Here is a 22,461-nt window from a genome sequence, read left to right as displayed (position 1 = left end):
GAACTCTTACCATGGACTAAAGGGGAACATGTTTGCGGGAGCTTGTTAAAACACTCGCAGCACACCGCTGCTGGAATAACAGCAGGTGCATTAAAGATGAATGAAAGAGCTGGTGGTTCCCTCGCCCCACCGAACCCCCTCTCGCAGGAGGTCACCGTGTTAAACGGTGGGGCTGGGTTTTCGGGAGCAGCCAGATAATTTTATGGCCTGTAAACAGAGGTGGCATCACACTCTAAAGCGAGGGTAATGAGATCTCATGCTCCAGGGAGTATGGTGAGGAGGGAGGGAGGGAGGCGGCGAGGAAGCCCCCACCCCGATGGACAGCACTGCACATTTGGCTGGGGGCTCTCAGCGCCACTCGGCTTGCTCCAAAGCCACCGCCAAAGGCAGGACACGGGGCTGGCTCCAGCAATTAGCTCCTTCCAAACGTCAGCTCCCATGTTTGTTAGCCTCTGATCGTTACGCCTGCCACGGGGACCCCCACCTTTTCTCCCAGGGGAGCCGCAGCACCGAGCCCTGTCCCCCGTGGGGCTGGCAGAGCTGCTGTGCATGCTGCTGGGGGGGGGGGGGCGGTGCCCGCGGCGGGGGGGGCCAGGGCTGCCGGGGGGGGGTCCAGCACCCTGGGGTGCACTGGAGCCCACCCAGCATGGGGAGCAGCGCAGGGTCCCACACTCTCACGATATCAGCGATGCCCGGAGGAGGCCTTACGTTCAGTTCAGCACAAAAACGGCTTTACCCAGAGGTGCATCCCTGCCCGCTCACCTTCTTCTTGACAGCCAGGGGTTGTTCTGTAGCCAGAATAACCAGGAGCTTCTGCAGCGCGCCCCCCTCAATTGCTTCTATCTGGACTTTGGGGTTGCTGCAGGGACAAAAGCAAAAGGCAGGTCACCAACAGAGCGGGGCACGGCAGGGTGGGACAGACGCTGGGTCTGTCTGGGGCAGCACCCCGCAGCGGACACGAACGAGGGTCAATCCCCCCAGCTCCCACCAACCATGGCTCACAGTTATGGAGAAGGTGCAAAGCCCTGCAGGCCACCCCAAACACAGCACACGACCGATGCAACCTGAAGTGATAGCAACAGGGCTGAGGAAGGGCATCACCCCACCACGTGCCCACATCCTACCTGTCTTCCCCTGGCAAGGAGCCCTGCCCTGCGTTTCCCTCTCAGCTATTGATCCTCTCGCTTTGCATCGCATCTATTCCTTAACGGCCTTTTATTTCAGCTCTCGCTTTCCCCCTCTCACGCTCCTTGTTTGCTGTTAACATGCTGATTTATTTAAATGCTCCTGTGCTGCAGCACCAGCCCTCCAGCTCACCTGAAGGAAGGTCCTGCTTGTCCCCGTCACCTCTGAATCACAAATTACTCCTGGTCTCACCACCCACACACCTCTCGCATCGAGCGCTTTTCTCCAAGGACTACAAATGGCTAAATCCATCCTTCTGTCTGCAAGGACCAGGCTAAAATTTCAGGTCTGGATGTGAACAGCTGCCCCGGGGTGCAGGCAGACGAAGACAAGCCTTGCCCACCATCCGTGCTGCCCCAGGCAGGGGCACCTCGGCCACACAGATGCTTTGCAAACCCACTTCTAATACGTCTTTGAAGGTGGCGGAGAGGTTAGATGCTACTAGCTCCCTCTTTGGCAGGGCTTTCACAGCCTGAGCACAACGTACCGGCTGTCTACATCCCTGATCCCAGGTCTCTCGCGCTCCGAGGAAGAGCTCCAGCACTTCAGCCTTTGCTCGACTTTGAAGCAGCAATCGCACTGTGGCCAGACAAAGGTCACGCATCCCTGCTACAGCAAAACACCCACAGCTCTTACCACTACCAGAAAGCTGCTGGAGCAGCCAGTGCCAAGCATTGTCCAAGAAATAAGAGAGACGGAGGCAGATAGGGTCATAAACAAACAAAAACAGAAGACAAAGGGACTTGGGCAGGGAGCAGCTTTGAATTAAACCCATCGCTCCCAGAAATACAGCAAAACACTAAGCTCATCTGTGTCAACCAAGGTGCTGGGCAATCTCTCCAACCCTCCCTGCTCCATCCAGGCTTTGCTTCTCACGCCATTAGGAGTCATCCATGGCTCAGAGGAGGCAGATCTGGTGTGCGGGTTCCTGACTGCCATTACCAGGCTGACCTCAAGGCAGGAAAAGGGGGGTTGTTGAAAGCCACCTTTGATTTCTCCTTCCTCACCCGCTTGCTGCGGCAGGCACCCAGGCAGAGCCACGGCGCAGGCACCCTTCAAAGGAGGGGGACATCTGTGACCTGCCTGGACAGGGCAGGAAGGAGAAAGAACGAATCCAGGGGCTTCAGGATCCTCCTGCAGAAGAGATTTTCGCAGCGTGGTCCACATGTGCACCCGCAGACCCCCGTGTGCCGGCACTGCAGCAGCCCCAGCAGCCCTGGGAGCAAACCAGCTTCTGGTAGTGCCTGGGTCCAGGTGGGACCTGATGCATGTTATCCCCCATCCTCACCATGCCAACAGGCTCAGCAGAGTCTCCTGCAGCAACAGGATGTTATTTCCCGCCTCAACATGGTGGGAAACGACCCGTGTGGCCAACCCCCTCTTCCTGCAGAGCAGCGATGGCACCTCTGATGGCCTGGCCTGGGCTCTGATTTTGGAGAGTCAGGAGCCACCACAGGCCAACAGCATCAGCCCCAAAACCTTCAGCTGCCCCCAGGCAACCCCTGGACGCAAGGCAATTTCCCCCCAGATGACAACCGCTGCTCTCATCTCCAGCCATACCTGCAGTCACGCGGAGAGCCACGGCCCCTCCAGCACAGGCAAGGCCCAGGGACGGGGCTGCAGCCCTGCAGCATCATGGCGCCCTGTCCAGCCTCAGCAACTTCTCCCAGGGCAAAGATGGAGAGAAGAGTACAACGGTGGGATGGAGGACAAACAGCTCCCAGAGCACCCAGGGGTTGGCTGAAGACCGGTCTAACATATCCCAGCAGGCGGAAACGTGCCAAGTGTGACCCTCACCTCAAAAGAGACAGAGATAAGTAATATCTGTCCTACAGAAGTGAATGAATCCTGCATCGTTTTGGTCCAGGTGGATTTATAAGCCAGGCTTGTGATTAGACTCCTTTGGGAGTGCAGAGACGTGACACCCAGAGAGCAGCAAGGAAATGCAGCAGTGAGAAGGAATACACGTACCAAAGTCGCTGAAGGTGCCTTCAGCAGAGAGTTGGGCACAGACGGTGCTTGAGCTGGGACGGCTGAACACTGCTGTGCTCACCACAACAGCACGAAACCTTCTCCTGCAGAGGCTGGGCAACACGAGCGCAGCCGCCGGGGCCGTGATCAGAGCCCTGTGCATCTCCAAAACCCACCCAGCCGCTACAGGAGACGCACAGACAGCCCTCCTGCCGTGCCAGGCTCTGCTGCAAACCAGGCAGGAGGGGGAAGAAGAGGGTTTTTTCCAGCTCTGTTTTTCCAGCTCTGTTTTTTTCTTTTTGGTCTCTGCCTTTGCGTAAGGTTGGGTTGTGCTTGTTTCTGCTTCAGGCTTTTCTAGGGGAAGGCACGGCGTGGAGATTTGGCTCTGCCTGGCACATCATCAGCCATGCTGTCAATGCTGGGGCTCTGTGACCGGTGCGAACAAGAGGCAAAGAAACCACAGCTGCATTTCCAGACCCCAAGGAGGAGCTGGCAACTCTGACGCTCAGAAAATACAACTTCTGATCCAAAAACTCAACCAAATTTCACATGCAAGTTACTCCGGGAAAGGGAGACCAGAGTAAGTGCAGAACGAGTTTGCAGGCGGGCACTTTTCTGAGTATAACTGCACTGAAAGGAGACTCTCCTATGCTGGAGACCTCTTAGCGCCACTCAAGGAAAACGTTAAGTTTGGGATATCCAAGTTATTTTGTCACATTTATCTAAAATAAATAATAAAAACTCCTACAGCAAGGGACGCAACTGAAAAATTGGTATGCCTTTTAATGCTTGGTTGGTCACCTGGAGGATTAGATCTAATTAAAATCTCTGAACCATGGAGTTTTTGCCAAGGAGCACCTCCAGAGGTTAGGAAGCCTTCCTGGATGGTAGGCGTGCTGCTCACTTCTCAATGTTTCTGTTGTTTAATGTCTCTACTATCAATAGTCCAGGCTTCACGCTAACAAAAAAGCTCATTTGAGAGTTTGGAAAACTCAGCACAGATCTGTACAAATTACACTGTCAAGCCCAGGGAAAAGCAGCCTGAACAAAATAAATACAATGAGACAGACTGTGGAGCACTCACATGGGAAATTCAACCTGTGCTAATCTGCTAATGGATAAGAGGATGGTGGCACTAGCAAGAAATTCACTGAAATGAAACTCTGAGGCTGGGATAGAGACTGAATACAGCCTACAACGACACCCCCTGATGCTACAGTGATGGCAAAGATTTGGGAGCACTCAACGGATGAGATTAACCAGCCTCAAACCTGGGTGAGGAACAGGCACAAGGCTATGGGGACTCGACAGAAGTGCCCTGCCCAGGTTCAAGCGGCTTCCCAAGAGGGCCCCTGCATGTGCTAAATGCAGCCCCGGTTCGCCCTGGGAGGACCCACCCCAACTGCAGGGCCACAACGCATCCCCTCCTGATATGGCCCTCACCACACGTCCGAGGTTCTTGTCCCTCCCAGCCATGTGGCCCACGTCCATCACATCCATCTCTCATTCTGTTCCTGAAGAGTAGAAAACAAGGCTGGGTACAGGCTCATCATGATTGATCCATGCAAGAAACCGCCTGGGTGCTGGGGTTAACTAGCACGCTGCTGGTGTTCACGCTGGCCAAGATGCATTGAGCAGGGATGAAGAGGTCAGGGAGACCGGCAGGAATCCCTACTGCCCACACATGTCCATGCCGTCGTCTCTGAGCAGCTCCTGAGAAAGCTCTGTCCCTTGCAAGGTGGGCTTTGTCCTTGGACAGAAGATCCTGAACTTCTTGAGACATGGGTCATCCATCCCAGATCATGAGATGACCTCTGAACAGCTCTGGACATGGGCCACCAGACCCTCTTGATACAGATCCTGGAGACAATACCCTCTTTCCCAGGGTGTTGTCTACAGTCTACTCTCTGTGCTTTCAAATCCCAACCCAGGCTGATCCTCCACCCAACTCCAGATGTCCCTGCTGCCTGCAGACAACCCTGCTTCTCCTCACCTCTCCCAGGGATCTCCGCAGACGGGCTCACCCAGCCTGTCAAAAGCACACCCCAGCACTTAAGACACACCCTTGTGACCACAAGACAAACAACATTTATGTTTCCCACTGCTGCCTCCTTCCGAAGCTCCTGGAGTTGTGACTTTGCCGAGCACAAACTTCATGTGCCATTTCATCAGCCCAGCACGTTTCCCTCTCGGTGGCTGGAGGAGGGCGACCGTGCCCTTCGGCGGAGAGGGGAAAACACAAATGCAGGGGAGGGAAAGCCAACAGAAAACCTCCATCTGAGCCTGCCTGCTGCAGCTCGCAATGGCAGAAGGAAACACTCCATTTTCTGCCAGTTTATATTTCACTGCGTTGGAGTTACAACTTCCGACGAAAGGCCAGAAATTATTACAGTCAAGGCTTGTCTGCCAGAACACCGCAAGCCTCAACAGCGCACGGAGAGGGGAGCAAAAGTAATAAAAACAAGGGCTGATGCGCTGTGATCAGTGCTATCGGAGTAAAACTGAAATGAAGTTGCCGCAGCGCCCCAGCGACCGGTGACAGGTCCTGCCTTGGGCGGGTGGTGAAGGCAGAGATGGGACTTGGCATCTTCCACCAGCTGCCAGGTCGGGATGTTTGCTCCTTTCTTCCTTTTTTTCTTCCATTAAAGCTCTTTGTGGAAGCAGCAAGACCTTAGGACGGGGATGACTGGCCAGAGGACCCACCAGCATGATGGAGGCTTCCTGGAGGAAACATGTTCTCGCAAGCTGGGATCAGAGCCCTCCAAACAGCCTCTCCACGCGCTGTAGCTCGTAATCCCACACACGCTGCAATTCCCCCGCACCTTGCTGTCGGGCTGTTAGGGACCTGCTTGCGGGACGGATGCTGTTTCTCCCTGGACATTGTTTTGGGCATGCCAAGGAGCAGCACCGGTATGGGGGACACAGCTGTTGCTCCTGAAAATCCAGCACAGGCTTCTCTGCCATTCTCACTGGCAAACTCATTACATGGAAGTAGCTGCCATTTCGCCGAAGAGAGGATTTTTTTAGAGTACTATCCATTAAGAGATACTCTTACCCTAATTCCTCCTAGGATGACCCCAAGTACACGTGCACAAATTTAGGAGAGGCTTTTCAAAGTGTTTCCAGACCACACATGCGAGGGGCATGGGAAGACTGAAAAGCAGCAACGCAGCCCTGAGGCAACAGCGGCTCTTGAGTTACACGGGAACTTGCAATACGGCAGCAAAATTAGATTTTTATTAAAAAAAAAAAGAAAGAAAGAAAAGCCAAGTGGTGCGGAGGGACCTGGAAGCACAGAGCAGGGCAGGCAGGCAAACGTTCTCATCTCCACTGCTCCGGCAAGGACACACAGAGAATATTTATTTCTCGGCCTGCTTGTTGTACAAACCACACGAGACCCCAGAAAAAAAAGGGTCACCTTCTTACTCTGAGCAACCTGCCGAAGCCAGGTAGAGAAAGACCAAAAAGAGGTGCGAATGGGGGAGCACAATGGAGGGGATGCTCCTGCCCGGCAGGAGCAGGGTGCTGAGCACAGCACTTCTCCTGCCCTGGCTGGAGCGTGTCCCGCTGCGGTGGGGGCCGCACACCCGCTCTCATGGCCACCGGCTGCTGAGCTACACCAGCATCCTCCCCAGGGCACAGGGAGGTAAGCCTGGAGAGCTCGTGCTTTGATGAAAGCCTGGCATGACGGTGAAAAGGCATGATAATCACTGGGCTAGACAGGACTTAATGGGTCTCTTCTCTCGTCAGAACCAGCAGTCTGCGATGCCACATGGGAAATCAAAGCCGGGATCAAAGTCTGTAAGTCTGTGAAACAGCCTAAAAAATTTAGTACAGTCTATTTAGCTTGTGCTATAACCTGAGGATCAGAAAGAGGCAGCAAGGCAGCATGGCTTACCTTGCCCTCCCCCTCCCTCCAGCCCCGCTCCCCAGCTTTCACTCCAAAATCTGTTAACAAAGAAAATGAGAGTGCACCAATGCTTTCCTCGCAGGAGAGTGAAGTGGCTTGAGGCCGAAATGTACCTACGATGGCATTACAACTCCAAGCCTTGCCTGGCTTCTTGTGCCTCTCAACCTTTCACACCCAGGTAAGAATTTGAAAGGCAATGGAAAAGGTCATTTTTGTGAGTCCTGGAAACGAAAAGCAATACAAGCAGGGTCACACGTGAAAGGCCACCAACTTTTTCAGAGGCCTCGGTATTTGGGAGGATTTCTGACAGCTCTTGTAAGTACATTCACGTTAAAAGTACCTGACAAATAATAGATAGAGAGATAAAACTGATCATTACAATGTCAACGCTTAAAGGTTTGACTGGAATTCAGTAATTCCAGCCCGAACTATAGCTGTAAATCTGAGACTCTGAATAAGCGCAGAAAAAAGAGGCAGGATAATCAGCAGCTCATTAATACTTGCACGATTGAATTTTAGATTGCAGTTTTAAGAAAAGACAAAAAAAGCATTAAAATAGTCCAAGTGAGAAGTGACACATGCAGAGAATACGCTTTCCTACTGCATTCAAAGCACTGGCTACAGCAGGAACTATCCCCATCGGAAATGACTGCGGAGCAGCTGCAGCGAGCCCAGCCGGCTCCGAATCCACAGCTTCCCAGGTGCGCGCCAGTGGGCTACATCTCCTTCCAAACTTTGTTCTTAAGAAGAGGATAACCGGGACAACTCAATGCGAACAATTCTGCAGCCCCCTCCCGCCCCGTCCTCTGAAACAACCACCCTGGCTCTGCCGCGGGATGCCAGCAAATGATGCTTAAGCACGGGGTTGGTGAATCTCTCACAAAAATACATATTTAACACAGAGGCTTTCCGTTATTGCAGAGTCCCACGCTATTGAAATGGAGATGGGACATTTGCACGCACAACATGAGACGTACAGGGTGATAATAAGATAACCCCAGCCCCAACAAGGCTGCCTGCGACTATTCAGAGTTAGAGGAGGAGGGAGGAAGCACAGATACCCCCAAAGCCCCCACCGAGGTCCGCATGCAGCAGAAGTGGCCTAGAATTCTTCTCCGAGCATCAGCTCAAATCTGAGTTTATCACAGACAAAGGCCATCAGAGCTACGACTTAAGGAGATTAAAAACCACCCAGGAAAACGGAGTCCTAAGTAGTTGTGTCGATCAAAATACAGCGAAGAAGAAAGTGGGGGTGAGGGGGGAAAACCTGACAAAAGGAAAACTTGGTTTCAATAGGCAACACAATACAACAATTTTGTATGAAAGATGTGAAGCATAAAAGAGATGTTAGATGTTCAAAAGCAGAGAATATAGGAGAGACATAAAAAAAACCCCCGAGAAGATGAAAATCTCCACTTCAATGCAATGCTGCCTTCTCACTTTCTACCAAGCCAGGCGCTCACCACAGTAGCGAGGGAGCAGCAGCATCCCTGTGAGAGCAACATGTCTCAACATGACATAATGGATTACATAGATGCAAGTATGGTTTTTAATGAGCAATTAGGTTATTGAGTATTTGTTGCTAAGAGGAGAATAGAACTGCAGAGAGCAAGTTGGAGCTGAGTATGTGATTCTGTGATTTTGATGGGCTAATGTGATACTTAAACCAAGGGAGCATGAGTTACCCCAGAGAGGCAGAAATAGCGTGGAAGACTGCCTGGGAAAAGCTGGGGGAACCTTGGCTTGCTATTGACCATATATCTGCATCCCAGGCACCAGCAAGAGATAGTTGAGCTTCTTATAAGCCCTGCAACGTCCCTGCTGAAAGCAGGAGGGCTGTAACATCCCACTACGGCCAAGCCCTGAGCTCCCTGGGGGTACAGCGACGTCGGGTTTAACTGGGGCAAACTCCGCTCTCAGATACGCGATGTAACTAGGAATTACCCAACGTGAGTTTCTGGCCCTTTGCAGTCACAACGATTTCGAGTTGGAAGCACAGAGTGGAGCTACTTCTCGTGGTGCGGCCAGGGTCGAGAGCCATCGGGAGCCCCGCGGGGAGGGGACCCAGCTTGCCTAAGCCCAGAGAGGGCAAGGCTAAGGCGGCTAATATTTTGGAACAGGAAAAAAAAAAAAAAAATGAGAAGAGCGGCGGTGCTGTCATGTAGCATAACAGAGGGATAATTAGATTTATATTTGGAACAGGAAAAAAAAAAAAAAAAAATGAGAAGAGCTGCAGTGCTGTCATGTAGCATAACAGATGGATAATTAGATTTATATGAAGAGCTGTAAAAGTAAGTAATTAAATAAAAATACAGAATAGCGAATGTGCCGCAGCGAGACACCTCGTAAGGGTGCAGAAAGCCCCAGCGACAGGGGAGCGGGTGGCAAAGCCAGGGCACTTGTTTGGGACAACCAAAACAAGGACTTGCCCAAAGCGTGACTGCTCCGGAGAGGAGCGATGTGAACAGAGGGACTGAGTTGAGCTGCAGCGAAACCCTTCCTCCTCCTCACCTCTCCGCGGAGCAGAGTAGAAGAGTGAATACCAGCTCCGGACAATTAAATCTTAGGTGCCATAACAAAATCAACTGCGCCAAATTGTTCTGCTGAACACACACAAACTGACAGGCTGTATTTATATCTGTAGAAAAAAGGTACCATGAAAATGGGCTGGAGATCGCACACAGTAACAAAGAGCCCAGGCAGGAATCCTGCCGCCCTGGCACGTGTGAGGCTCCCGAGGGCACCCCCAGAGCCCCTCTCTTCTCCTGACCCTCACCTTCGCCAGCTCTGAGCTTTATTTTAGTGCCAGCACATACCCCCAGCTACGCAAACATGGACGGGTGACTTTCTGGTCTGCTTTGGAGGGGGTTGTGCACCTAAAGCTCCTACCGACGCCCGGGCAAGTGGAGGGGTGCAGCTCTCAACAGCCTCAGATACCAGCTCAGCATCCACGAGTTTAATCAAAGACCCACAAACCATTTTATGATTAAAAAGCAAAGGTTTTTGGATTCTCGGCGCTATCGCCGTCACCCTGTCAGCACGGAGCCCGAGGAGCCTGCAGAGGAAAGGGCATGAAACAGCACCATCAAGGCTAGCCTATCTTCTCTGTTCTCCTGACGGTGAAGGATAGACCCATACAGTCCACTCCGAAGGGTCTGTCAACCCGCTGTGATTTAAGGGCTGGACTGGGTGACTCATGCCGCATCTGAAACGATCAAGGGGAACTGCGTGAGCTCTCTTCCAGCACAATGTGTTGAATGACTGATCCTTCCAGGTAGGTACGAGCAAGTGCTCCACGGTGCATGGAGAAGGACACCACAGGAACTCCCCCCAGCACTCAGTCACCCAAACTAATGCTTTATTTTGAGGTGTAAATCAACCTTAAGGCTATACGTGCCATGTGCCATACAAAACACTCCCTATATATTTCTGAAAGCCTGTTATTTTACCATAGATCAAACGCGTATCAGTGCCTAAGGATGGGGTCTGTTTCATCAGAGGCTGCATTAACAAAAAGCGAGTGATTCTCTACGAGTGCAAGCAGAACTCAATTTATTTCCATGCCATTTTAGCCATAGCCCACAAAAATTGTGTTGATTTCTTTTCAAAAATCACAACACAGCAAGGAACAAGAACAATATTGCAGGATTAATACCACGTCCTTGAGCGCATCCAGTGTTTTTCATCACAGAGACTTCAAAGGACCCCCGATTTATAGACGGGGAAACTGAAGCGCTCCCAGGAGCATCGGCAGCCGCACCAGGGTGCAAAAGCATAAGCGCTGGGCTCCTGCCTCCCTGCTCCTCCCCTTCTTCACGCTCCTTTTCTCTGCACGCCTCCAGCCTCGTGGCTCCAAAACTCAGCTGGCCTAGGATGGTAGCAAATGCAGGAACACCCAAGGTCCTACCTAGCTCTTTGCTGCTGCTGCAGGACCCCTGAACAAGACCCTTCTGTGACAGTAACTCGCAGTGGGGCAGCTTTGCACAGAAGCATCCCTGCAAGATCTGCCATGTCGCACTGAGCATAATTCAAGGCATGCAAAGTTATTCAAAGATTCCAACAAAACCTATACACACGCCTTAGGTAACATGAAAACACTGCAAAAAGCTGTCTGAAAGCACTGCGAGAAGAAAGCCTTAGTGCTAACTGCCGGGTTCCTAACACTTCGGTTTATATTCTCCAGCGGCAGCAACTGCCTATCTAACACATCTCACTAATAATCTTGAGAGACATTAAAAGGTGGCCTGAGGCTAAGACCTTCGATTGTTATTCACTTTATTTGTTTGCTTGCTCATTTGAGCTGATTTTTCTTTAAGACAAGTGCTAACAATATTAAAAAAAAAAAAAAAGCAAGCCCTTGCCTGGCACGTCCCTGTTGGGAGTGCCAGCGGAGCGCAGGCACTCTCCAGCTCTTACCACGAGACACAAAGCGAAGTGTGAGAACAGGCACTTCACTTCTCTCCCTTCCAGCAGCATCTCCGAGATGCACTGTCCTATTTTAACCCTGCCATCTGTTTCGCAACTCTCTGCGTTCCTCCCGTAACCAAGGAAGGCAGTGCATTACATCAAGCAAATCTTTCTGTCGTCTCCCACCCATTTCTCTTACGGATGTGCCCCGGAGCACCCCCGAGTGCCACGACGGAAGGTATTGCTCCTAAACAACCGATCTGCTCATCGCTCACGAGCCTCATCTCAATCCATCTCCCTCCTCTACAGGGAAGGGAAGATGCTGGATCACAGGGAGAATCACACCCACTGCAATGTCATGTTTTAAACTCTGGCTGTTCCTACTCTCACCGGGTTTAACAGTGCTATTAGAATCATTTTAGACTAGAAAAGTAGATTTGTTTCACTGAGTCATGATTCAAAAACGAGACTTTGCTCCATTTACAAAAGCAAATCACCATCTTGCAAATGCCAAGCACAGATCTCAGCTCCAAAAGCGAAGCCTGGGGAATGCTTCCAGCCAGAGAAAGAATGGAAAAGCTGCATCTGCAGAAGCTGGGAAACCTTTATTTATCTGGTTTTCATAAACAGAAAGCATGACCTGTGGAACACCAGCTCCTGGAAAAATCTAACAAACTCATTCTGCATCAAGCGACTTAATCACGCATTAATAGAGGGGAGAGCGACAGCAGGAGTGTGGCCACGGGACCAGGGACTGCGATGCTGCAACGCAACCCACAGACGATTCAAGCCAGTTCCTGGGTGGGAAGCCCTCAAAGAAAACTTGGGAGTCACAGAAAGCACCAGCAATTCTTTCTGCTTTCTGATTCATCCCTACTCAAACGCCCACGGCAGAGGAGGCTGGAACTGCTACATTTAGGATGACATTTAAAAATCAAGGTTGTGCTGCTGATGGTCATTAAAAATCCAACAGCATTTTTCAGAAACAAGTGGGTACTTGCATCGATGTCCCTGCCAAATACCAGCACAGCAGTAATTTTTCTAGCAGCTTCAGTTAAAAGATAAAGGAAAATTGCACCCACCTATAATTGCTGTTATTACTGTTGTTGTTTTTTAAACATTCACTATATACCTTTATATTTTCTAAATACAAAATAAGACGGAAACATTTCCCCAAACCTTTCTAAGTGTCAGATTCATCTCACTTAACATCAGACACCTAAAATTAAGACATCTAGCTCAGATGAGCTGCCTGGGGTCCCTCGGTGACGTGTTCCAACCTGTGGTCTGCACATCCCTGGAGACCCAACAACTGTTTCTGTATTTCCATGGGACTTGCCCAGGCTAATCCAGAAAGGCAAGTCTACAGTCCAAGGCTTTAGATTCACTCTAAAGGGGGCTGCACTATTTTGAAAGTGCCTGAGGAATTCACGGTCACCAGCAGCGAGCAGAAATGATGGTTTGCCCCATGGCAGGCGGGGCTGTCTTTGACTCCTGTCTTAGGATGGAATGATTTGTCTTTTGGAGGCTCTTTGTCTCTTTGGAGGTCTTTTTGTCTCTCTCGCCTGGCTGGAGATGGAGCCTGGATAGTTAGCTCAGGTGGACACTCGTGAAGGAAGACTCAAGCTAGGTGATGTGGATCCCATCTTCAGAGAGAGGGTGAAGGAAACGCCTACGAATGACTGAATCAAGCTGAAGTCAAGGAGTTAAAATGACCAAGCTAGCTAATAAAATATGGTAATAATGCAATGAATTCACGTGCATAGATAAGAAACAAAGCTGTGGCAGGTACCACAGCTAAACTGGATACTCAGAAAGGGCTGGAGCAAGGAGAGGAAGCACGTTCAGAAGGGAACATTTTGCATAAAAGATGCAGTGGAGTCAGATAATTATGCAAGAAGAAGGGAATTTCAGCAGTGTCCTGCATCACTGACGGATAGAGAGAACGGATACCTCGACAAAGAAAGCCGACATGCCAATTAAGTTTTAATGACCCTAAAGGCAAAGAGAAAAAGCCCTCATCTGCTACAGTGGAGGAGGGAGCCAACAGACAGACTTAGCCTGGCAATGAAATGGTTAGAAAAAGCCAGAAAGATCTTGAGATGAACACTGTCTCTGTAATGGACAGCAGTGATACAAGCATCAGAGGTAGGTTCTGCGAGGCAGGAGGTAAGGGCTTAATCACCAGGGCAGAAGAAAGCTCTGAGAGCTGAGAGTGGTTGCGGAAGATGAGATGCCTGGATTCAGAAACAGCTTGAATGTGAAGGGTGAAGGAGGAAGCGGGGTGCAATTTATTCAACGCTCTGGAACTGTGGAAAGACATACGCTACGCAAATGTTAGTTGTGATGATCACTTCCCACTGCTAGACTTCGTTAAGAGAGGACGGGAAGGTGACACAACCAGAAGTTCACACATGTGCTGTGAAGGCGCAGGAGGAGAGAAGACTTGCCAGTAATTGCCAGGATATAAAACCCCAGTCGATCGCAGCCTAGTAAACAAATCTGGGTCTGTGTTCCCATCTGCCTTGTACCGAGGAGAGAGGGAAGCCGCTGCCCAGTGGGTCTGCTGAGGGCACGGTGCATGCCGCTGGGTGGTCTGCCTGCCCTGGGGTTGACGGGGTGCTGCGTCTGCCTTCAGAAGCTGTAGATGCTTAAGGAAATCACTTCAGAAACCGATGGTCCTAAATCGACGCTTCCTGCCCGACGGACATTCGTGAACCCATGTGGGAGCACCCTACGCTGAGCTGGTGTGGAGTGTCTCCTTGCCAACGTCCATCAGCTCAGCACACAGCAGTCAGACTGATTTCAGGCCATTTACACAAAGGAGCTTGCCACGGCCTCCAGCTGAGTACACAAACCCTATGAGATGAGAAGCCGCCTGCTCTGCGCTAATGACTAACGACATGAGTGCATCATCCTCCCTTGGCCATCCCCTGGAGTGTGAAACACTGGCCTCCTTCCCAAGCGGGGCTGCTATTACCTCCCACAGACAATATCCACTACTGATTTGTGACAATGAGATCAGCATCCACAAACGTCCTGCCTTCTTTTGTCCTTACTCACATCATTCCCTTTCTGCTCCCCCCAGCAGCAAGGACACCAGCTTGCCACCAGACCAAGGAGGATCAGTACAGCTCTTCATCCTCCCCCACAGTAGGGGTTGGCTGTTCACCTTACCCCACAGTTGATGGTATTGAGTGGTACCAGCACAGCAAGGCGAGACGCTCCCCAGGTTGGGCAATGCAGGGTCCAGGTCAACAGGTATCGTGGGTGACGTGACCCATCCGAGCAGCTGTCTAGAAACCATCACCCCATGGAGAATCAGTCGCCACACCGACCTACCTCCTTCCCACTCTTCTTCTGCCTATTGTGCAAAAGCAAGAAAAAATTCTCAGTTTGATCTCAACTGATCAATTTGAAATTCAGCAATGGATGTCATCTATTCTTCTCCCCCAGGAGGGCTCACTGGACAGTAAGAGTTGGAGACAAACCGATTGTCGTGTTGGGAAATAGGACTTGGACAGGCTTTGTTTAAGTCCATCTTGCAGAACCAATTTGAACGTTTAGTTCAAATTCTCTCTCTTTTGTGTGCGTTCTCTGTAAATTCCCCAAATGCAGCAGGAATCTTCTAGCATGCTTGCCGTGGGATGAATGTGGGCAAGTTCCCGGTCCTCAAATGCTCATCCATGTATATGTCCTTCACGCTGCGCTGTGACAGCACGTGTCGCATAATGCCTTGGACAATCTGGGTCCACATATTTATGGCAATGGACCTCCGTGTTTCACGGCACAAATCCGGGGACCTACAGCTGACTGTGGACACATTACTCGTTCTTGAAATGTAGGCCACAAAGCTACTTTAGTTCTGCTTTTGCTTGTAAATCAGGGGCTTACATATGTAATTGGCCTAACCGTAAGAGCAAACAACAGCAGTGGTAGCACAGTGCCAGCAATTATTCATGCCTATAATAAACGCCTGTAAAACTGAAAGCCAGCCTTTAGAAATCTCGCTCCTCACTGCACATATGAAAAAACAAACACTCATTTGCAGGGCTTGGCCAGTGGAGTTTTTCATTTTGGGGGAGAGATCGAGGGGGGTAAGGATTTTTTTTTTTTCTTTTTTCATTCTATAAAAACACCACTCACGCCTACGTTTAGGTCACGGATTATTTTGGCTACATTTCAGAGTTTTGGAATAAACCCAATGACAGGCACGGAGGACAAATCTGCCCTGCGTATTCAGAGAGTAGGTCTCTGGGAACAAGCACAGCTGATCCCCATCCCTCAGCACGCAGGAAAGAGTAAACTGTTTACAGACAGCCCTTCTTCCCTGCCTCTGTGCTGAGCCAGCAGCGAGCCTGCAGATGAGCTGTCATCCCTGGAGATGACATACAACCACTTGGCCTTACCACTTCTGGGCAAACGACCCTGCGGCGCTATTCTGTGCGAGAGCAGAGATGCTGACCCGGTGTCTTGGACAGGTCCTACCAGTTAACGATGGCATCCTCGCTGATAAATCACTCCTTCAGGTCCAGCCACAAACAGCACGCTGCCTCTCTTTGCCCTCTTCAACCAACCGTGGCTACGTCTCACTGCAAGAGGGCAACGCAGCCGCTCTAGGACTTGCAGGATGAAAGGTGTGATGAGATCATTCTTTCTGCTATGCACATTTCTCATCCACAACACCAGAGCAACCCCTATAAAACTCTTCTAGCACGTTGCTGAAAATCAACATGGTCTTTCTTGATGCCAAAGACCCCACTGGCAACAGAAGTCCGCCCACTGGGTGGTCCTCACAAGCCCAGCAGACAACACCCTGCTGAGATACTACCGATTTTAGTCCTTGAATTGCCTTAACAATTAGCAAGGTTGAAAGGTGTTGACACAGTGTGCAAACGGAGTGAGGACGGAGTGACTGTCAGGGAGCAGACCGGCAGCCCGATGTGCTGGAAGGCACCACGCAGGTGTGGGTGACCACCAGCACCCTTTCACACAGCAAACTGGCATGTCACCCATACCAGTGCCCTGAAAAGCAATGCATCAAGTCTTCTCCTTGGTCCCTGCTGAGTGAAACACACGATCACCTATCACAAGATCCTACAGACGCCCTTCCACGCACACCTCCTCATACACCCGTTGGGCCAAGGGCTTCAGGGTCCGTGGTCCAGCAGCTTTGCTGGCCTCACGTTCCTCCAGCATCACGTCAGCCCTTTGCTTCCTCAACAACCAGGCAGCAATGGATTTCTCCCATTCCAACAGCAACTTGGAGCATGACAGTAGCAGGGACCTTCGACATGCTTTGGACCTCCAAGGTTAGAAGGCCTGAGATACTGACAGACTTCCTTAACCACGAATCAACCATTTTATGTTCTCCTTTGGCATCTCTGGTTGTTTTTCTCCTGCTTTAAGCAGTGGCTGAGCATGAATGGGAAGAGCTCTGTAAGGACTGCTCTCCCTCTCTTCACTATGTAAAGCTTCCCTCTTCAGAAATTTTCTGTAACTACCAAGTTTTAGTATCTTCTGAAGGAAACTGCATTCATCACAGTTCAGAAGGGACCTTTTGGCCTAATCCCCACTAGAAAAACTGCCAAACTGATCCTCCCATCTCACAATTAACAGTGACAGAGACTTTGCCATACCGGGCGATGCGGTGCTGCTATGACAACAGGAACGGGAGACTCGTTAAGGGTCTCATCGAGAGGGATAACGAGCAATCACGGCTCACAGAGAAGGCAGAAATCAATGAGAGCTGTTGATACCACAACATTTTGCTGGATTGGGCCAGGTATTTGGTGAGCTTTGAAAGGTTGACTCGCATTGTTACGGCGTGGTCGCCGTGAGTACAACTTCTGAGGACAGGCAGATTCCTGGGGAGTAGAGATGAATATTCATGAAGGAACTCAGTTTGGGAGAGGAAATGAATCAAGTGTGACAAATGCCGCCTATTAGGAAAGGAGGGTGGCGTCTATTTTTAGTGGAGTTAAGCAAACATTAAAGCTCACTCTCTAAGAACTCCAAATAATACCACTCACTGGCTCTGCCTCTCCATCGCCAGATAAGAATTTAGCAGCACGTTGCCACCAGCCAAAACCCACTCGCCTGAACAGAAGTTTTCCGATTTAGCCCCCGTACGTGTTTTATAAAAATAAAAGTTTTAATCTCTAATCTGCATAGGAAGATGTGACGGTTTCCACCAGGATTCATTCCCCCCCCTCCCCAGAATCATAAGGCTTGAAGGAACCTTTTTAAGACGGAAGAAAACGCTGCATTCAAATCTCCTAAAAGAGCACTCACGCGGAGCTGTAATCACTTCAGATGCACAGAATTATCAGGAGGAGAAAATTCATCTCACTTAGAATCAAGACCCAATTTGAAGCAGAAAGGAAGAGGCTTGGTTTGCCGCCGTGCCAAGCACTCAGACTTTTCACTGAAGTCAAAGAAGCTACAGCTGCTCAGAGCCATTGAAAATCATGCCCAGAATCTCTAGCGAAACTTGTTTGCAGAGATGGCAGCAGGCTGATAAGGATGTTGACTATTTCAAATAGGCCCACATTATTTTATATTTTTAGAGATACTTAGCCTGCCCATTATTATTATTAAGCAGAGGTGGAGTATTTACTGCCTGCTTCTCGGAAATCTGTAAAAATGCTGCCTTTCAGCAGGCTCTGCTTTTCTTCTGGTGAACATTAGAGAGTTTCCTTCTCTCATTTTTCAGGCTTATAAGATGTCCAATTAAATAAGACAACAGAGAGAGAATATTGCCTGATAAAAATAACACAATCCCCACAAAGCTATCTGAGAGGCCTTGATCTCATAACCTAAGGTGCTCCCAACTAGAGATTCAGACCTGAGCATTTGGAGAGGTCTTTCCAGGGTTGTCCTAACAGTGAGCACTCAGAAGACCCCTGGGCAAGGGGAGAGCATGAGCCAGGGGTGAAGAACCCTCACAGCAAACTCTCTCCACGCTCAGCCCAGGCGCCGCTGGCTCGGCTGTTTCCTGCACTCTCCCCTGCCACGCACCAAGAGCCAACTCTTCCAAGTCAAAATGCCCCATTTCTTACCAACTCCTCCACCTGCAACGCCACGTGGCTTCTGGCACCTCTCCTGTACAGCTTCAAACATGGTCTTAAAGATGGCTTACAAAGAAGCAGCTCTAAAATTAGATGTGTCAAGTATTTATTATTGATATCTGTCTGCGACACCAATCAGGCTGGGTGAAAATCAACAGCAGAAAGATGCGGTCTTTCCTAGAGCAGCCAAACCCTGGGAAACCTGTTGACCGCGCACACAGGCGGCGTCAATCTCATCTGTGACTTTGGGATCAGAGGTGGTGTCTCCTCTTGAGGTTCCCTCCTTGGCCTCTCCCTTCCAATCGAGTGCCCCCACGATTTCCCTGGCTTTCAGGTTACAAGCTCCCCTGTCATCTAGGGGGGAAGATGCCCACCATTAATGAAGTGTGGCTCATTACTGGGTGCACTGGGGCAACCTGCATCCCCAGCATAGTACCTATGTCTGGGTCACCACCAAGACAACAGCCAGCATGCGGAGCTCACCGTACATCATCTCCTTGGCACATTACAGTGTCATTTGTTAGTAAAGTTGGGCCCGTTGTCCTTTAGAGAGCATATCTCCATCCCTCATTGCGCCGGCCCTCAGCAACTGTTGCCATGGTTATTACATTTGAGTGCTTTTCATCAAGAAGATGCTGCAACTGCTGAATTGTCTCTTGCAAGAGTTATTTAGGAATAACTAGTAAGTAGGAATAACGGGTTCAGACTGCCCACAGAAGCCAGCGATCCCAATTATTTTTGCTTTGATCCTGCCTTCTTTCTGGTCTCTGCCAGGTTCAGGTTTAAAGTGGGGGTTAGAGATAAGCAGAAGAGAAGGAACACTTCCTGAAGGGAAACGCACTCGGCTCTGCCAGGAGATTAAAGGTCTCTCTTAATACAAAGCCTCTGCTTTTCAATCAATCATAAATAGGCTATAACAAGGCACAGCAATCAACCAGGAAACATATATCCTCACCTGTCGAGTTCAGGTGGAGAAATGAGATGTATTTTCCAGCTCCATCATGTTAATTGTTAATCAAGATATTGTAGGCAAAGCCCAAAATCCGTTCATCAGTCAAGGGGAGTAACTGATGTCCCAGCGCTCTCCTCCTGCAAGGCGTGGGCTGTGCCTGCCCTGGCAGACGAGAGCGGCTCTCCCGGCAGGCACCAGCACACGGCTCTGCCAGGGGTGCCGGCAGTTCACGTCGAGAGGCGGCCGCGTTTCAGACCCACTTTCAGCATCACAAAGTGAATGAATAAAGCCTGCTCCAGAAAGCCAAGGCCGTTTTGTTTAGCTCTCATTTAAAGCTCTGAAGAGTGACTGGGTAATGATGGAGCTGGTTTCCCCCCGCAGATCGGGTCCCACAGCGCAGTCCGTTAGGCTTTTAATGACATAAATGCCTTTCTCTGCTCTGCGTTATCCCTGGCACAGGTTTTGGGTGGGGAGGCACATACCGCAAGACCTGAAGAACACTGCAGCTAAAGGAGCGGCACGTGGAGCCCACTGCAGCCTGTGCATCCACCAGCACTAGCGTTTCCCAAATCCCATCCTGTTGCAGCGGAGGGGGCTGCCCAAGGCACAGGGACCCTCCCCACAGAGGGATCTAAAAGAGGGAGGAAGACCTCGGCTTCATTCACAGAAACAAGCCCAAGGGCAAGAAAAACATATTAGATGTAAGCCAAGCGCACCTCACACCTGGAGCCGAGCAAACATGCCATGCTGTGTCCCGGAGACGCTCAGCAGAGCCACAGCACTGGGTTTTAAAAGGGTGTCTGCCCAGTAGCAACTAGTAGGGACACCCGAGTCCCTACCAGCAGACTCGGGCACTGAAACTGGAGCCACCAGCCCAGTGCAACGCCTGCCCCCCGGGGTTGAGTTCACCCCCTTGTACTGACAAGGCAATACATGGCCGGCAGAGAGCTGCAGCCCCCTCCACAGCGCTACCCGCAGCGCTCCGATGAGCACGCCACCGCACTGCTCGGTGACCACTCACAGATGGCGAGCTCTGTCTTGTAAATAGACTGTACTTTCGTAACAGCCACATGCTAAAGACAAAGAACTGAATTTGGATGATGTGACGCCCAGAGAGATTGCGATTCAGCCTTTCCCAAGTTACCAAAAGAGACAGAAGACGACTTCACTTATTCTAGCTGAAGTAGCTGGATTTAAAGAAATTAAATTTGTCAGTTCATTAGTGTGTAACATAAGAATGAAAAATGCATTTCTAATTCCTGATCCACTAATCCACAATCCACTGATCTGCAATCCCCAGTGTCCCCAGGGAACGAAAAGAAAATCCACAGCAGCCTTATAGTATTTCTCTCAGAATTCCTGGCCAGGTCCTGCAGAAAGAGCTCACACTACGGAGCCCTCCTCCCTTTACAAAACACACCTTGGCAAATTTGCTGCCCTGCTAGGGGGTATCAGGGATAATAAAAACCAAATTGCACTTGTCAGAATAAGTGAACAATGGATGTTTTGTGAGGTGCTGGGCATGATGCTTCACGTGTTTGCTCAGCTCCCCATTGATCTGCAGTATCAGCTCATTTGCAGCAGCCCTCCCAGTCGTTAGGACAATTAGCAAGGTCCAAGTCACATTCTTAACTCGAAGGTGCTGCTACTGCACTGCAGGAAGGGGTGCTGGCACCTGTCCTGGCTGGACCTGAGAGATGTGTCCCTCTGTACCTTCTTCCCAGCTGATGTGCACCCATGGATGCTGCTTCTCATCCATTTTGCCCCAGGAAGATGGGTTCAACGTACCCCTGCTCTCAGGGTACGGCAAGGGTGCAGGGCGTGCAGACCTGCCAAGCACGCTCACAGTCACGGGCCCCTCGGCCAGTTTGTGTACCTTAAACCATGATCTCCATAGGCAACATCAACTTTCTACACCAAATCCTCCTTTAAATTGTTTTAGACCCCTCTGCCTCATCCAGCTAGCTAAGGTGGAGGCATCCACAGTCCTCCCTTTGGCAAGTGTGCCCTATGCCAGCGCAATCCTGTGCACAGAAGGACGATCAGCTGTGAGCACTGAGCCGTGGGGTGGGAAATTGGGCCATCTCCTGGGGCTGCCACCATTGCACTTAACCATCCCCTTTGTACCCTCCCTTCATACTGACATAACTCCATAACGGATCTGGTTTTGCCTTTGCAAAGCACCTCTGCCTTCACTTGCTGCTTCTCCCCAGCTCCGTAGCTGCTCAGAACTTGCTGCCTACGCAGGCATGGTCACGGTCTGAGCTGTAAGGCCAGCTTGCACAAGGAGGACTTGCTCCCAAAACACGATGGAGAGATCTCTTTTCTGCAACATCTTTTCTTTATCCTTTCCAGCAGGTATGTTAGAAATGCTTTAAAGGTCTTTGGCTACAGACTCCAGAAACACCCACTAACATCAAAGCCAGTGCAGATAACACCACCTGGTATTTCTCCACTACTCCCTTTCGAGGGGCAGTCCACCCTCCACATCTCACAGGGATGTGAAACCACAGCCCCCGAGGGAATTGCTCAGGTCGCATGTGGAGCAGGAGCTCAGAGCAGAGCCTGAACTCGCTGCCCCCCCACCTCCACATTCCTGTTCCCAAGTTTTTTGGAACATGCCTCAAAATATTCCCCCCCTTCCAGCTCTGCTTTCCATCACGGCAGCCACACAAGAGCCATCGTGCACAGCTGTGGGAAGCTCGAGGCCAGAAATAGCAGCTCATTACTAAAGCATGTCATCACACGCCAAGGACCCCAATACGCCCTTCAATCCCCTCCCCGTCACCCCAACCCGCACACCGCTTTCACCGCTCCACCAGCCGGTCCTCCCCGTGCCCTCCTCCAGCAACAGGTCCCACCTGGAAGGGGACAACCCAGGGCTGACTCTACCAAGTGACATCTGTATTTCTCCCGCTGAGCTCCTCAGCCTGCGCTCGTGGAGATTCACACTGGCCGAATTGATC

General features: G+C 50.7%; 1 protein-coding gene across 5 annotated transcripts in view; it reads right to left on the bottom strand.

The window, feature by feature from the left end:
- Positions 1–22,461, bottom strand: part of SIL1 (SIL1 nucleotide exchange factor) — a 99,186-nt gene that overhangs the window by 4,757 nt on the left and 71,968 nt on the right. For all 5 annotated transcript variants that reach the window (XM_009273192.2, XM_009273190.2, XM_009273193.2 and 2 more), the window contains one exon: positions 763–859. In XM_009273192.2, coding sequence (XP_009271467.1) covers positions 763–859 — 97 coding nt within the window. The remainder of the gene's footprint in view (positions 1–762; positions 860–22,461) is intronic.

This window comes from Aptenodytes forsteri, unplaced genomic scaffold (assembly GCF_000699145.1).
Source record: "Aptenodytes forsteri isolate BGI_AS27 unplaced genomic scaffold, ASM69914v1 Scaffold351, whole genome shotgun sequence".
NCBI lineage: Eukaryota > Metazoa > Chordata > Aves > Sphenisciformes > Spheniscidae > Aptenodytes > Aptenodytes forsteri.
This window is presented reverse-complemented; position numbering and strand designations above follow the sequence as displayed.